The sequence below is a fragment of the Ictidomys tridecemlineatus genome, chromosome 11, assembly GCF_052094955.1.
Source record: "Ictidomys tridecemlineatus isolate mIctTri1 chromosome 11, mIctTri1.hap1, whole genome shotgun sequence".
NCBI lineage: Eukaryota > Metazoa > Chordata > Mammalia > Rodentia > Sciuridae > Ictidomys > Ictidomys tridecemlineatus.
In genome coordinates this window covers 99,140,560-99,157,148 of record NC_135487.1, presented here as the reverse complement: position 1 = coordinate 99,157,148, position 16,589 = coordinate 99,140,560, and the positions used below count along the sequence as shown (strand labels likewise).

Genomic DNA, 16,589 nt, shown 5'->3' with positions numbered 1-16,589 from the left:
AGCGTATAAAACAGGAGAAAATCTTTGCTAGCTACTCTTCCGATGGAGGATTAATACATAAAGTATATGAAAACCTCAAACGCTTTACACACACACAGAAAAAAAAAATCAAATGACCCAATTAGTAAGTGGGCAAATAAAGTAAACAGAGGCCAACAAATTTATGAAAAATGTTCCACACATCACTAGCAATAAGGGAAACGGAAATTAAAACTATACTGATTTCATCTCAAACCAGTCAGAATGACAGATATCAAGAATACATATATAATAATATAACACAGGATGTGGAGAAAAAGGAATGCTTGTACTGTTGGTGGGATGGTAAATTAGTACAACCACTACTCATTATGGAGTTTTCTCAACCTACTAGGCATGGAACTGCCACATGACCCAGCAATACCATCTTCCAGTGTTTATCCTGAAGAATTAACCTCATCTTTGTACAGTGACACATGCATGCCCATCTTTTTAACAGCACAATCCACAATTACCAAATTATGGAAACAGCCTAGGTGTTAATCAAAGGTGAAAGGGTGAAGAAAAAATGAATATACACAATGCAATTTTATTCAGCCAGAAAGAAAAATGAAATTATGTCATTTGCAGCAAAATGGATTTTGTTAAGCAAAATAAATCAAACTCAGAAGGTCAAATGTTGTATGCTTTCTCTCACATGCAGAAGCTAGAGAGGAAAAAGGTAAAGAAATGTTGGAACAAAATCATGAAAATAAAAGGGAGATCAGTAAAGGAAAAAGATCTAGGGGTGGGAGGTAGGGATGGGTGGGGAGTGTTAGTGACATTGGCCAAATTATATTATAGTTTGGGTAGTTTGAGAGTACATAAAAATCCAATGGGCACATACTACAACTAAATTCAAATTTAGTTGTAGGAGCCAACAAAGATTCAAATTTTTTAATTTAATATATGCTAATTTTATTCAACCTTGTGAATTTGTGTATTCCATATATACATGAAAATACCCATTATCACCAACAACAATTAACTCTAAATCCACTTGAGTGGAAAAAATAACAATTCATTTTTCTATATAGCCCCTGGATTAAAGAGGAATTTGGAATAATGACAACATTTTGCTACAAAGAAATATTTTACAGTGAATATAGTAAAGTTGTTTTGAGAGAAAACAGTCTTCTACTTATTTTTGAAAGTCTAAAAATGAGTAATATAAGTTTACTAATCAATGATTGACCAGGCTGAGTACATTAAATATAAACTTAAAAAAACAGAAATAATTTAAAAAGCATGACTAAGAAACATGTAAAACTAAATGTGTAGAAACAATAAATAAAAGCAAACTTGAAACGTTAAACCAGAAAAAAAAGAAGCTTTATAAAAACATAAAATAAAAATATAAGGTCAGAATTAAAAAAAGTAAAACCCAAGGTACAAAATATTTTTAAATGATAATAAAATAACTTGATATTTTTACTAGAATGTTTGCAGAAGTTCTATTAAGTCTAGGTACAAATTCTATAGCAAATGGAACAAAATGAATTATTATTATATTCTGTCTCTCAAAGATTTCACAGTTTACTAAAACATTACTTTGAAATATAATTTGCCCATTGTTGAACACTGAGTTAATTATCAATGTGCCTGAGTAACAGAGCTTTGGGTTTCGCCATTCTTCATTCCTCAGTTCAACATTCATATGGTCAGGTAGCATCAGAATGATAAGATTATTATGAGAATATTCACTCTTTGCATGTTCAATCCCCAGTACTGAAAAACAAAAACAAATAAATAAGTTCAATCAAGAGAATAATAATAAAATCATAATAAAAATCAAGTATAATGGAAATCCAAAGAATGCTAGGCACTGAAGTTAGTATCCTAAAATGCTTTTTATTGTTTAAAATTTTTAGATTTTAGATTTTAAATGTCCAATTTCATACATATTTGACTTGTGACTTGATCTAGTTTCTTCTTAATTCCTGTGTCTCCTCTTCTAAATTAAGGTGACAATCAGATGAAACTTCAAGTGAAGCCCGTTCTTGTTGAAGTGGTCTCATTGCTACCTGGTAAGATATTTCTGTTAATTATTTTATAAATCACCTTATGATTTGATTTCTGGATATTAACCATTCTTAACTCTTACATAGTTCTCTGAAAAATATCACCACATACATCTATCTATCTTCTGTGCATGGCTCTTATTTCTGGATTCTGTTGAGGACACAGAAGGTGTTGTCTTCAAGTCTGATCACTTTTATTGTTCTTTAGACAACAGATTCAGCCCTCTAACTGTTCCTCCCCTGATACAATGCTTGACAACCTACTGAATTCTCAAACATACATGAGTATGTGGATTGGATTAGGACTGGTGAATTCTACAGAGAACATTACCCCCTTTTTTTCTTAGAGGCTCAAATTGACACCAGAGTTCCTCACACATTCACTCCTATGCATAAGTCTTTCCAAAAGATTACCAACTAAGAATAAAAAGGAGACCCTAGGTGACCTGGCCTCCACCTACTTCCCTGAGCACAGCTCCTAACAGTTGCTCCACTCCTCACTCTATTCCTGGTGTACGTGAGTCCTGCCACACTTTGCTAGTCTCACAATGGGGATTCAATGCCCAATTAGTGAACCACAGAGAGCTATAATTATCTTTGCATTGGATGAAGTTGTATCCTTTACAACACTAACAGTTAAGTCTGAACAAGTTGTCTGCAAATATGCACGATTAATGACAGAAACGATGGGTAGCTTAAATCAACTATGATTTTCCAGCCATTAATCCCATTATGATTTCACAAAAAGTAGATGCTTTGAAAGAGGTGAGTGGTCTTAAAAAATTGAGATGGTGATTTTCAATTCTACTACTACTGCCATGAATAAAAGAACTAAGCAGAATAGATAAAATGCTAGTGAAGGAGAATTATTACAAAATATATCATCTACACTTCGGCTCAGCTGTCAAAATAGCCCACTTAACTCAATCTACATATGAGCATTTCTTTTTGTAGACTTCATCATGGTCTTAAAACAAGGGAACATCAAGGTATTACAAATATTATTCAAGGGTGGGACATAGTTCACTAGGAGAGAATGTGCTAAGCCTGTGCAAGAACTTGGGTTCAATTCCAAGCAGTGTAAGAGAGAGTGATAAAGTAAACATGGTAAGTCCTTAACACATGAAGGGTATCTGGGAATTCTTGGTACTCTAGCAAGCTTTCTGTAAGTCTGAAATTGAAAGGTTATCAAAATATCTTTTCATGTTTGATTACATTCCAATAGAGATCCATACATTATATTTGGTTGGTATGGACCTTCTGGGTCTTCTAATCTACAACAGTTCATATTTCTTTTCTTAGTGCTGCTTATTTGTGTGTGAAAGTGGACCATTTGTTTGGTTTGGTTTGGATTTTTTCCTTGCATGACATGTTTCTGCAAAATATTTCATAGCTTGATTTAATATTGTTTTTCCTGAATGCATTTTATTTTTTTAAATTTGTTTTAATTAGTTACACATGACAGTACAATGATCTTGACATATCATACATTTGAATCAGATGGGGTATAATTTCTCATTTTTCTGAACGTACAGGTTGCAGAATCACATCGGTCATGCAGTAATGTATATACATACAGCAATAATAATGTCTATTTTATTCTGTTGTCCTTCCTTTCATCCCTTCCCCTCTCCTCCCCTCCCATCAGTTCTCTCTACCCAATCTAATGTGACACACTTTTTTTTTCTTTATCCTCACTTCGTCATACATGTATTCTGTATAACGATGAGGGTCTCCTTACATTTTCCATGCAATTCCCCTTCTCCCTTCCTTTCCCTCCCACCTCTCTTCCCTATCTAGAGGTAATCTTCTTCTCACGCTCTTCCTCCCTACCTCATTTGAGTCACCCCCCTTATATCAGTGAAAACATTTTTTTTTTGATTGGCTAACTTCACTTAGCATAATCTTCTCTAATGCCATCCATTTCCCTGCAAATGCCATGATCTTGTTATTTTTTAGTGCTGAGTAATATTCCATTGTGTATATATGCCAATATTTTTTATCCATTCATCCATTGAAAGGTATATCTAGGTTGGTTCCACACTCTAGCTATTGTACATTATGCTGCTATAAACATTGATGTGGCTGTGTCCCTGTAGTATGCTGTTTTTCAAACTAAAAAGTTTTTTTTTTTTCTCAGCAAGAGAAATAATATGTGAGGTGAATAGGGAGCCTACACCCTGGGAACAAATTTTTACCCCTCACACATCAAATAGAGCTCTAATCTCTAGGGTATAACAAAAAAATCAAATAACCCAATCAACAAATGGGCCAAAGACCTGAACAGACACTTCTTAGAAGAGGATGTACAATCAATCAACAAATACATAAAAAAATGCTCACCATCTCTAGCAGTCAGAGAAATGCAAATTAAAACTACTCTAAGATACCATCTCAACTTCAGTAAGAATGGCAACCATTATGAAGTCAAACAACAACAAGTGCTGGCGAGGATGCGGGGGAAAAAGGTACACTCATACACTGCTGGTGGGACTGCAAATTAGTGTAGCCAATTTGGAGGGCAGTATGGAGATTCCTTGGAAAGCTTGGAATGGAACCACCATTTGACCCAGCTATTCCTCTTCTCAGACTATACCCAAAAGACCTAAAAGCTTAATTAAATTTGAATTCAAGTGAATAACTACATTTTTAATATCAGTATAGGTATATTAAATATTTGTAAATTAACATCTTCAAGCTTCATAGGAAACACAATGCCTTTTTTACTCAATGTACAGCATTGAGTAAAAATATCTCAGATTCAACATTTTCAATTATTTTTGGTAAATTTTGAATGCAGTACTAGGTACCTCTGAATCTTTAGTTTTAATCACCACATAATTGTACATATTTATAAGGTACAGTGTGATATTTCAAAGCATGTATACAATGAATAATGACCAGAGCAGGGAAATAAGCAGACATCACTTCAAACATGGATTATTTCTTTGTGTTGGGAATTAGGTCAAATGTGAATTTGGCAGAAGTGAGGTTGTTTTGGAGTTGATAGAGCAAATACATTTATAGTGTATGGATTTTTCCACACAATTAGATTCAACATTTAGTCATAAGCAAACATTACTTTGAATTCTCCATTAAAGGTAATTCATATGTTTTTATGCTTGATACTTACTGTTCTTTCTGTTTTCTCATTTTCATATTGATTCAGTCTTTCTTCAATATGATCACATTTATTGCTTAATTTATTAATTATGTTTTCAAGAATGAGATTGTGGTTTTTAATCTCAGCTCGAAGTTTTTCTACAATATCATGACGATGCTGTTGGATACTTATTACTGTGTCTTTGTTGACAGATTTGTTGTGAGGTTTGTGCAATTGCTGTTGAAGCAATGTATTTTCAGTCTGCGGTTGTGTTCTCTCCTCTATGGAATCCTGCTTCCCATCATATTTATTCACTTCAGTTTGTTCATTGTGATATGTGTATTTAATTTTCTTTATCTGACACTGTGCTTGCCATAGGTCTCTTTGTAGAGTTTCTAAATTCAAAGACATTTCTTTAACAGCATGTCTTGTCTGACGGACTTTATTTTTTAGGATACAGAATCTTTCTTCATACTTAACAAGTTCTTCAGAAACAAACTCACTATGAGCTTTGAGGCGAGAGATAGCAAACTTCATTTTGGCTTGTGAATGCAAGTATTCCTCTCTGGCTGACTGGAAAGCAAATTCTTGGTATTCTCTTGATGTCTGGCCTTCATACTGATGGAAGGGTGCAGCAACCAATCTGGCACGGTATGACTTAACTTCTGTTTCCAGTCTTTCCCTGTTTTCTTTTTCATACTCCAGTTGAAATTTTAGCGTTGTTATCTCATCTTTCATCTTATTAAATTGTTCATTATCCTGGAATGGATTCGCTCCAGCTGTTTCCTCTTTCTGCTTGATTGTCTTTTGAAGGTCATCATACTTACCTTTTAAAATTTCAATATTCTCAAGGTATTTCTTTTCCTTTTCTTGGTTCTCATGTTTTATTATGTCTATTATTTTCGTAGCAATTATATCCTTTATTCTGTGATATTTATCCAACAGATCTTTTCCCATTTTATTTCTAGTAGAAACCTAAGCAAAACCAAGGAAATAGTTAGCTAGCACTCAATTCCAAAAATTATTATAATTTTCTCCAGTTGGATATCCATTCATTGCAACACTTAATATATATGGAGAAAAATTAGAGCTAAACTTCAGACCTTATGAAAGCATATATTCCCAGAAGTTCAAAAAGTTAATTGAAGAAAGAGAATCTATAAGAGTACAAAAGAAATGATGAGTTATAAGAATCTCAGAATTAAAGAACACTTTTCCTGAAGTACAACAGACCCAAGACATAGAATAGTGATTAATAGCTGTGACCATGTTTTTTAAAAAAGGTTTCCATTCTAATGTATAGAACCAAGCCATAGTAAGAGCCTTAGCTGTACATATACTTGATTGATAAAAATTTTCCAAAATTTTTTGGTTCTCCATTTCTGAAAATGTTCTATACACATTCTACTTCTCAAAAATAGAAACATAAATTGACAAGAAAATATGAAAAATCTTCAGCATCTCTAGAAATTAAGGAAATGCAAAAATCAAAATTACACTAAGATTTCATCTCACTCCAGTTAGAATACCAATGATCAGGAACATGAATAATGACAAATATTGGTGAGGATGTGGGAGAAAGGCACTCTCTTTACATTGAGGCTGGGACTACAAACTAGTACAACCAGTCTCAAAAGCAATGTGGAGATTACTCAAAAAACTAGGAATGGAATCACCATGTGATGCAGCTATTCCAACTCTTCCTTGAATATCCAAAATATCTAAAATCAGCATACTACAGCAATACACTTCAAGGTTTATTGCAGAACAGTTCACAGTAGCCAAGCTATGGAACTAGGCCAGATGTCCATTAATGGATGAGCAGATTTAAAAAAATGTGGTAAATATACACCACAGATTTTTACTCAGCCATAAAATAGAATGCTAGAAGAGCATTTGCCAGTAAATGGATAGAAATGGGGAAAATCATGCTAAGTGAAATAAACCCAACTGAAAATCAAAGGTTGAATGTTTTCTTTCATAGGTGGAAGCTAGAGCATAATATAGGAAAGAAGCCAGTGGGAGAGGATATCAGAGAGCAGAAAGATACAGAAAAGAAGAGTGAAGTAGATGTAGGAGAATGAGAGGTAGGAAGGAAGAAAAGGGGAAGATAAATGGAATTAATTTAACAAAATCATGTTATATATTCATATATAAAGATACCAAAGGCAATTTCACTTTAATGCATATAGAAAAGGAAGTATGCTTAATAGAGAAGGGAAGAGGATAACAGGAATGAGAAAGTGAGGAAAAGAGGGGAAATGGGGCTTGAAATCAAATTCCTTGCACATATGATTTTGATAAAATGAACCCAATTACTATGTATAATTATGGTACTCTGATAAAAATATTTTAAAAAGAAGGAGGCTATTAAAGCACATGAAACTTTATCCCACATGGATAGCTCAAATTTTAATCTCATAAATAACAGATAAATTTCTCAGAGAAAAAACATCTCCTAAAAGCAGAGTGAGACAGCATCATGAAATACAATATTTTACAACACATGTAATAAGTTTCCTGATTGTTTCAAAGTAATTTAGCCTGTGTTATAACATAAAATGCCCAAATTAACAATTATGTTAGTGAGTTAACTCCACTCAGCTTCCATTACTACATTCAGAAATCATGTGGAACATCTATTAGATGTCAACATTGCAATAAAAAATTTTAGCCATAAAAGCCAAAAGATGCCTTTTGTTTTAAACCTAAATAATGTAGTCATGCATGGCATAACAATGCTTTGTTAGACAACAGACTGGTATGCAACAGTGGACTCATAAGATTATATTGCAGGGTAGACATCTTCTGTTTGTGCAAGTTCAAGCTTATGATTGCATGATGATGGAATTACTGAAAGATACCTTTCTCAGATCTTATCCCAATCATGAAGTGAAACATGACCACATATATTAAATTATACAAATAATATAATTAAGGTTGAAATAATGTAAGAAATTTGACACTCATTTTACCTGCTTTAACTTATTTCTTTCAGTATTCAGTTCCATATCTCTTGTTTTCAGAGCCATTTCAAGTTGTCTTTTTATTTCCATTTCTTTATTATATACCTCTTCTTTTTCTCTTAACTGGTGCTTAATTTTTTCCAAAAGATGATCAGCATTTTTTCTCTTCTTCTCTTCTTCTTGTAGTTCACATCTGCAGTTAAATAAGTTATTTTAAAATTCATTTTGTTAGAAAGAAAAAAGTTCACTTTATGAACTGCTCTTCATATGTTAATTTATTATCCTAATACAAATTCTGTGTTCTCAAATACATTTCCCTTCTTGTTTTCACATTTTATTTCCTACTTCAATAACTCTCAAAGGGGATATATCTCTATATAGAAATAAAAGATTTAGATATATAAAGGTAATAAAGAACATTCTGTTATTCGGTAAGATTCTGTTACTAATAACTCTGGTAAAAATTATGCAAAAGAAATTTTGAGATGATTCTGTAAATTCACAAGTTGAAACTTAACTTTAAGAATTCCTCCTGAATTCTAAATATGATTTAAAGTTGTTTTCAAAAATTATTGTTTAAAAACCAGTTCATAAGTTTACTGGAAATAAGGTTTATCTTCATGAAACATTAAACATATCCCTTGAAATGATCCACAATGTAATATAGTACCTTCATAGGTTTTCATACCACACATAACAGCATATTACTATATTATACTCCTAATCTAAGGAGTATAATTCCTTGTATTACACTTTTTATTATTTCTTTTTGGGTAACACTTTCAAGTGATCTTGTTGATTATTATGTACTTTATAAACAATGTAAAAATTAGTTTTGGAACAATTTAATCTAATAATAAAGAGTATAGGTCTTTTTACCAGAGAAATTTGAACTTATTTTATTTATATATGAGATAAATTGAACAAAATAGTCATCACTTTTTAACTCATATTTTATTTCATGGGTCTTAAGAATAAGACAGCATCTGGGGATATAGCTCACCAAGAGCAGACCTATACTCTTGAACAAAATCCTGGGTTCCATCCCAGGCACAAGAAGAAAAAAAAATGTGTAATTTTTAAAAACATGTTTCTTCATTGAGGAAAATGCCCATTTCACCTCATCCTCTCTTGGAATTGTAAATTTACACAAATTTTCTAGAGTACAATTTAGAAATACTGATTAAATACCTTTTAAAAATGTCTCTAAATAAATAATTGTATTTTGAAGGATGTAGTCAAAATAAACATATAGAAAACAATTTCTATAAATGAAGTTTCTTGAAGCAATGATTGCTATACAATTTTTTTAAATGAATAAAATACAGTCGAAAACTTTTATTTGTTAATGAATATTGAGATTCCTGTAAAGTGGGCTTTTACGTAGCCAGTAGAATTGTGATTGGGAAGAATATGCATTCACTTGGTGGAAGTAATCATTCCTACCAACTTGTTTTTATTTCCAAGATTTTCACACTCCAGAAGAATTAGAAGTTTTCTCCCTTATGAAATGCTAAAAGGTAAGTCAGGAAATAAAAAATGTCCTATGCTTGTATAATTTTATCAAAATGGATTTTTCTCTCATGTGTAACTAAGAAGAACTAACAAAATTATTTTTTTCCAGCAAAAAATGGATCATTCAAACATTTCTTTAAAGTTAGGATATCATACCTCAAATTAGAGAGTTCCTGTTTCCACTCTGCTTTTTCATGTTGTAGCATGGCATTTACTTTTTTTGCATCTGAGAGATTTATTTTTAGCTCACAAACTTTAGTTGCCATCTTTGTAAGTTTTTCTATAAATAGTGAATACTGTGAACAGTGACATTTTCTATGTTCCATTGTTCTTTGAGATGAAATAACTGCATCCTCGATTTTGGATAGGCTCAAAGAATCTATATAATGGAAAAAAACATGAAGCAATGATTGCAATGCAAATTTTTTAAATGAATAAAAAACAACCAAAAATTTATTTTTTAAAAACAAACAACAATAAATTTTAAAACAAACATGATAAAAGTCAAATATGTGAATATTTTTCATATATGAAGGACTGTACATTTTCACAGGCACTCATGCACTGAAGAAATGCACGCAGAGTGCCTACAACTTTTGGCACATTATAATATATTCTGTAGAAAAACCTACCAGATGAGATCCATGTTCTTCTTTAGCTTAAAGTGTAGAGGAGAAGACAGACAAATAAATGGATAATGTAGGGAAACAGAGTTCTGTAATCACATTATGGAATCAGAGCTACAGAAAGTTTTCCCTGAGGAAAATATGACTCCCCAGAGAAATGAAAATTATCAGGAAGCAGCTGGGCAGAGGGTGAAGAAGAGCATTCCAGTCAACATACAGCATGTACTGAGGCTCTATGACAATCTGCTTTTGGCCAAGAGGAAGTAACAGGTACTGCTTCCTGATCCCACCAGAAACTACCCAAACCAAAACAGGCCAAAGATATTAAACCACATTTCCCAAGACCATGGACACTTCAGACAATGAGAAAAATGATCCCCAGTAGACAGGAAACAAATGATGTAAGCTTTGTAAGTGTGCCATCTCCCTGTTGTGAGAGCTTCAAGGTGGTGATTCAAGAAGAACAAGCAGAAGGACAGTCTACCAGCCTCTCTGAGCTGAGGTGATGGAGCTGAGATTCTGGTAAAACCAAGACACAGAGACATCACAGGATAGAACAGGAGAGGAGAAAGTACTACAGAGAAAGAACCTTGGACATCTGCAGAGGACCCCCTTTGAATTTTTAGCAGACTAATGGACGACAAAGGAGTGCCAAGAAGCAACCTGAGACCCAAAGAAAAAGCATTGCTTAAGGTTAGAGGAACCATCTCCTGTTCACAGAGTGCCAAGAAGGGTGTCTCTGCCCATCAGTCAATCTGGAAAAATAGATAATTCACAGGATAAGGAGAGAGTCATCAGCAACTCCCAATAGTGGAGAATTCCCAACCAGCTGATCACCTGAACAATCATAAAAACAAGACTCGGAAGGATATCAAGCTCATTACTAGAAACCTGACTCACTTCCAAAATAAAATTCAGAAGGAGAAGAGGAAGATGAAAGATATGGTTAAAAAAGAAACACAAACTACACTTGAGGGGAGGAACACTGATAGAAATCAAAGAGCATGATGATAGGGTAGTCCAACTACATTAACCATTGAACAATACAGGATTAAACTCTGGGAGTTGTCTTATACACAGATTAGTTTATTTGTTTTAGGAAATTATAAACAATTTGAAAGATTTCAGAGAAGTCAGGAGATGTCATAGTATATAACTGCACTACTCAAATAATTATGTAGTCACCTCCTATGGTTACTGAGTTGTTATGAACTGCTGCATAAAAGGCCCCATGATGCTAATTATCTCCATGGGAGTACTTGGTCTCCAGCAAGTTGGCTATGACTGTAAAAAATGATCTCTCACAGTTTTTATACATTTTCCCTCACGTTTAACATACAAAATATGTTAATTGTTTCTATTAGAAAGACAGATTTGGTCAACAGCTGGCTATTAGTACCTCTGATTTTTGCAGATTCAAATATACACACAGATTTTCTTTGATTGCACAGGTGGGTGACACTCCTGACACCAACACTGTTCAAGGGCCAAATGTACATAACAAAAAGCTCTAAAAATTCAAATTACATGGCAGGTTGTTAGTATGAACAAAATAGTCTGATTCAACTCTATGCTTTCTACAAGAAATGTGCTTTCTACAACTATGTGCTTCCCATCTCCTACAGGAAATACATTTTTTAATTTAGACACACATTGGTTAAAAATATAAAGATAGACCACACTGACACTTGATAAAAGAAGGCTTCATGGGAATGACTACATAAAGGCCCGATGAGATTTCATATTACAAAACACTACAAGCAATAAACATGGTAATTACACAGTGATAAAAGATTCAATTGATGAAAAAGATGATGTATCTATATGATCACAAATGTTTTTGTGTACCATATAGATACAAAATTCTTGAGGCAAAAAATTGATAGAGCTCCAAACAGTAATAAGCAAATTTACAATTATCATTTGAGGGGCCCAACTCCTCACTCAATAAGTGGTAGAAAAAGTAGGCAGAAAGTCAGCAAGAATGTAGAAAAGCTTAACACCACCATTTTCCACCAAAATGGAACAGATGCTAAGATCAGAAAATAAATTGTAATTTAAGATGTCATAATAATTTAACCATGCACAATATGTTCCCTGATTATGAAGTCATGATCAGAAATCAACAACAAAATATTTCTGGCAAATGACAAAGTTATTCTTTTTTTGGCTGACTAATATTCCATTGTGTGTGTGTGTCTATTTACTTTGTATGTATAGGTATATGCATACATATATCCCATTTTTTTATTCATTCATCTGTTGAAGGGCATGTAGGTTGGTTTCTTAATAGCTATTCCCTAGAAAGGATTTTGCATGATTCTAAAAGAGATAAGAGATATATGAGATATATCTCAATCACTCTGCTCTTATTATTACACAGTGTGCCCTATCAATATGTCCCCCTACTATGTCAGCTTAAAATCAAATGGATTACAAAAGAAATTAAAATGCTATGACACAAATGACAAAATATGTTATTTGCATAAATACATAAGTTAGAGTTCATCAAAATTTAAAACTGAAGCTCTTAAAAATAGCTGTTAAGAGGAGAAAATATCAAGACACAAAGTGGTGAAAATTTCTTGCAAAAAAAATAGCTGATAAGGAATGGTATCCTGAGGAGAGAGTGGAATGAATCTGACATAACTTTCCTATCTAAATACAGGAATACACCACAGTGAATCTCAACATTGTGTACATCCACAAGATTGGAAGCCTGATTAGAATAAAATATATTTCATGCTTGTATAAATTTATCAAAATGAATCCTACTGGAATGAATAATTTAAAATAACAAACAAAATAACAGAGAATTAAAAGGATAAGTGACCAAAAATGTCATCCAAATTAATAATAAGCACATGGAACATCCTCAACATTACTGGTCATTAGTGTAAGGCATATTGAAACCGTTCTGATGTGTGCATGTGTGCAGACCACCCTCTTAGAAAGGTTATAATTATTAAAAATTGACCATATGACTTGATATTGAAGATAGGAAAGAATGGGACCTTTCATACCATGGGCATTGAAAAATATGGAAATATGTTGGAAAGCTGTTTGAGATTTCTTAATTAGGGAATATATAGCGGCATGAGGAGTATTTTGTGATTAATAAGTTTCTTAACTGTTTTTTTTAATTTGTTCTTTATCAATATACATGACACTAGAATGTATTTTTGGAAATTAACATACATAGAGTATAATTCATTTTATTTAGGATCCTATTCTTGTGGTGGTACATGCTGCAGAGTTACCCTGGTCATTTATTCAAATACGAGGCTAGGAAAGTTATGTCTGATAATTCTATTGTCCTTCCCCCCCTCCTTCCCTCCCTCATTTCCCTTTATCTAGTGATGGATTTCTATTCTTTCCCTCCCCACCCTCCTTGTTTTGGGTTAGCATATATCAGAAAGAACTTTTGACCTTTCATTTTGGGGAATGGGCTTATTTCAATTAGCATAATATTCTCCAGATCTATCCATTTACTAACATGTGCCATTATTTTAATTTTTTCTTTACAGCTGAGTAATACTCCATTCTTTATATATTTTGTATATATACCACATTTTATTTATACATTCATCTGTTGAAGGACAATTAGATTGTTTCCATAGCTTGACTATTGTGTGAATTGAGCTGCTACAAACATAGATTTTGCTATGTCACTACAGTAGGTTGATTTTAAGGAGTGGGATAACTGGAACAAATGGTGGTTCCATTCTAAGTTTTCTGAGAAATCTCCATGATGATTTCCAGAGTGGTTATACAAATTTGCAGTTCCACCAGCGAGTATGAGGGTACCCTTTTCTCCACATCCTCAACCAATATTTATTGTTGCTTGTATTCTTGATTGTTGCCATTCTAACTGGAGTGAGATGAAGTCTCTAGTACAGTTTTAATTTGCATTTTCTCTAATTGCTAGAAATGTTGAACATCTTGATTATGGTATTTAAATGTGTGTAACTTGTATGTTAAAACTTGTCAAATTGCATAATTTACATATGTGAAGTTTATCATATTTTCAATAATATCTCACATTGAAACTTTTAAAACAAAAAGCTGTACTCTAAGGACACACATCTAAGACAGTGGTTGGGGCACATCAATGCAGGATAAGCAAGAGGACTAAAATCTTTTTCACCTTATAGCAAAAATATGTGAGAGCTAGGTTTTAAGGGTAGGCTTAACATGATCATATCTGAATTTTTAAAAATGTATAATTATGGTTGCAGGCTAGGGCATGGTTTTAGGAGGTAGGGTAGCAAGAAAAACAGGTGTAAGGTTACTGCAGACTTCAGATAGAGACAATGATCATGATCAAGGCACAAGAGACAAAGGTCATGATCAAGGCACAAGAGAGCAACACAGCCAACAAAAGGAGCCAGGGTACCATTCACAAAGAAAAGTGCAGTGGGAATTATCCTAGCTCTTTGGCTCAGAGTGAAACCCAGTTTACCATCTATTTTAATATAATGTATACTTCTGATAGGAACAGCTGTAAAACATCACCTCTCCCTGGTGCACTGCTAAGCAATGTTATTGTATTATTATTATAACATAATAATATTTCTTATTTATGCATCTATTATTATAATATACATAAAAGGCCTAATTTTTATGCAAAGGCCCTACCTTTACATGATGTTTTATGTTGTTTAATCAACTGTAAAATTTTCTTATCATTAGGGTAAGCCAACTCACAATCCTCTGAGGCTGTTTGACATGACTTACTTAAGTTATCAAAGTTTTCCATGGCGTTGGCCCTTGTTTTGACCTGTAAAAAAAATATGATTTCTAAATGTCCCTCAAATATTTATACCATGTACTAAATTCATAGAAGGAACATCTGTCTGTTATTTTATGTGCAAAAAACAGGTATTTGTAAAATAACAGCTAGTTTCTGTCAAAAGGATGTCTTTATCAATGGTGACTATTTCTTAATCACTTTCCCAAAGTAGAAGCCTTTACCTAAAATGATTCTCTATTATTTCAGGTTACATGTTTTTTTTTTTCCTGGGGGCAGGGTGAAGGAACTGGGGATCGAATTCGGGGGCATCTGTCCACTGAGCCACATTCCACCCTACTCTGTACTTTATTTTAGAGACAGGGTCTCACTGAGTTGCTTAGCACCTCGCTTTTGCTGAGGCTGGCTTTGAACTCTCAATCCTCCTGCTTTTGCCTCCCCAGCCGCTGGGATTACAGGGATGCACTACCATTCCTGGTTCATGTTACATTTTACAATACAATATAAATTTTAAAATTATATCACTTAGCCTTTCACAGTGTGTTTTTGAATAAAATATTACCTTTTATTATTTTTAACAATACCTTTCTCTTTGAGTTAGATGCTTTCTCTCTGGCCCTAATAAAAGAAAAGACACACATATAAAATCCTTTTAGGTAAATATTAATATGTTAATAAGAATGTATAATATATTCTTATGTAAAATATTTACATTTGTTATTATTTCTCCGATTCATAAATTTTACAGGCTATTTAAAGTACAATCATTTTCTGCAATCATAAACAGAAAGAGGAACATTAAGGGACAAAGAATAATACTACATAAAGAATATTAGAAAAATAAAATTTAGATCACACTATTTGACAGCCAAAGGAAAAGTATCATGTTACTTGAATTCTTTAATAGAAATAAATACAGCAGATTCTGCTATTATAATCAAAATAAAAGACAAATTTTTACCAAGGACTCAAACCTCATAGTAAAATATGGCTTAAATCCTTATATAAGGGAAAGTCTTTTTGTATAATGATATGAGTTAATTTTTCAAAACCTACAATGCAATTACTGTGCATTTTTTCTAACACTCTACATGGGTTCAACTTTTTATCATCTTCATAATTCCATAAGGCAGATACCATATAATGTATTATATAAAGGAAGAAACTAGGCAAAGAAAGGCCAAGTAACTTGCTTAAAGGCATAGAAATGGTCAGCAGCAAACCCCAAATATAGATTCCAGGTTCTAAACATGTATATCACAATATACTATGAAAAATAATAATTCTCTTCTGGTGTTTTTAAGACACAGAATAGCAGATCAATCTACATTATTATTCCATATCTGGTGATAATTATAAATAATAATTTTTGAATTGTGCCAATATGTTTTAAAACATAGTTTAAAAGCTAGTTTAGTTTTGGTAAACTAAAGATTTTTTTCTAAAGAAATTTATCAACAGGTATGATAATCCAACAGTGTATTCATGCATTTCACAAATACTTCCTGAGCACAAAATCCATTTTCAATGCCACTGTTGGTATGGGGAAGCAAGGTTTGTATACTTTAAAATATCAAAGCAATATTTAGT

The 16,589-nt window shown here is 32.9% G+C and overlaps 1 protein-coding gene across 1 annotated transcript; it reads right to left on the bottom strand.

The window, feature by feature from the left end:
- Positions 1-1,384: 1,384 nt before the first annotated feature.
- LOC144367756 (ankyrin repeat domain-containing protein 26-like) lies at positions 1,385-9,993 on the bottom strand. The gene is made up of 4 exons (XM_078024919.1): positions 9,780-9,993; positions 8,118-8,301; positions 5,173-6,117; positions 1,385-1,746 (listed from the first exon to the last, which is right to left on the bottom strand). The coding sequence occupies exons 1-4, from the start codon at positions 9,947-9,949 to the stop codon at positions 1,690-1,692; spliced, it is 1,356 nt and encodes a 451-aa protein (XP_077881045.1). The 5' UTR covers positions 9,950-9,993; the 3' UTR covers positions 1,385-1,689.
- Between the last annotated feature and the right edge of the window lie 6,596 nt (positions 9,994-16,589).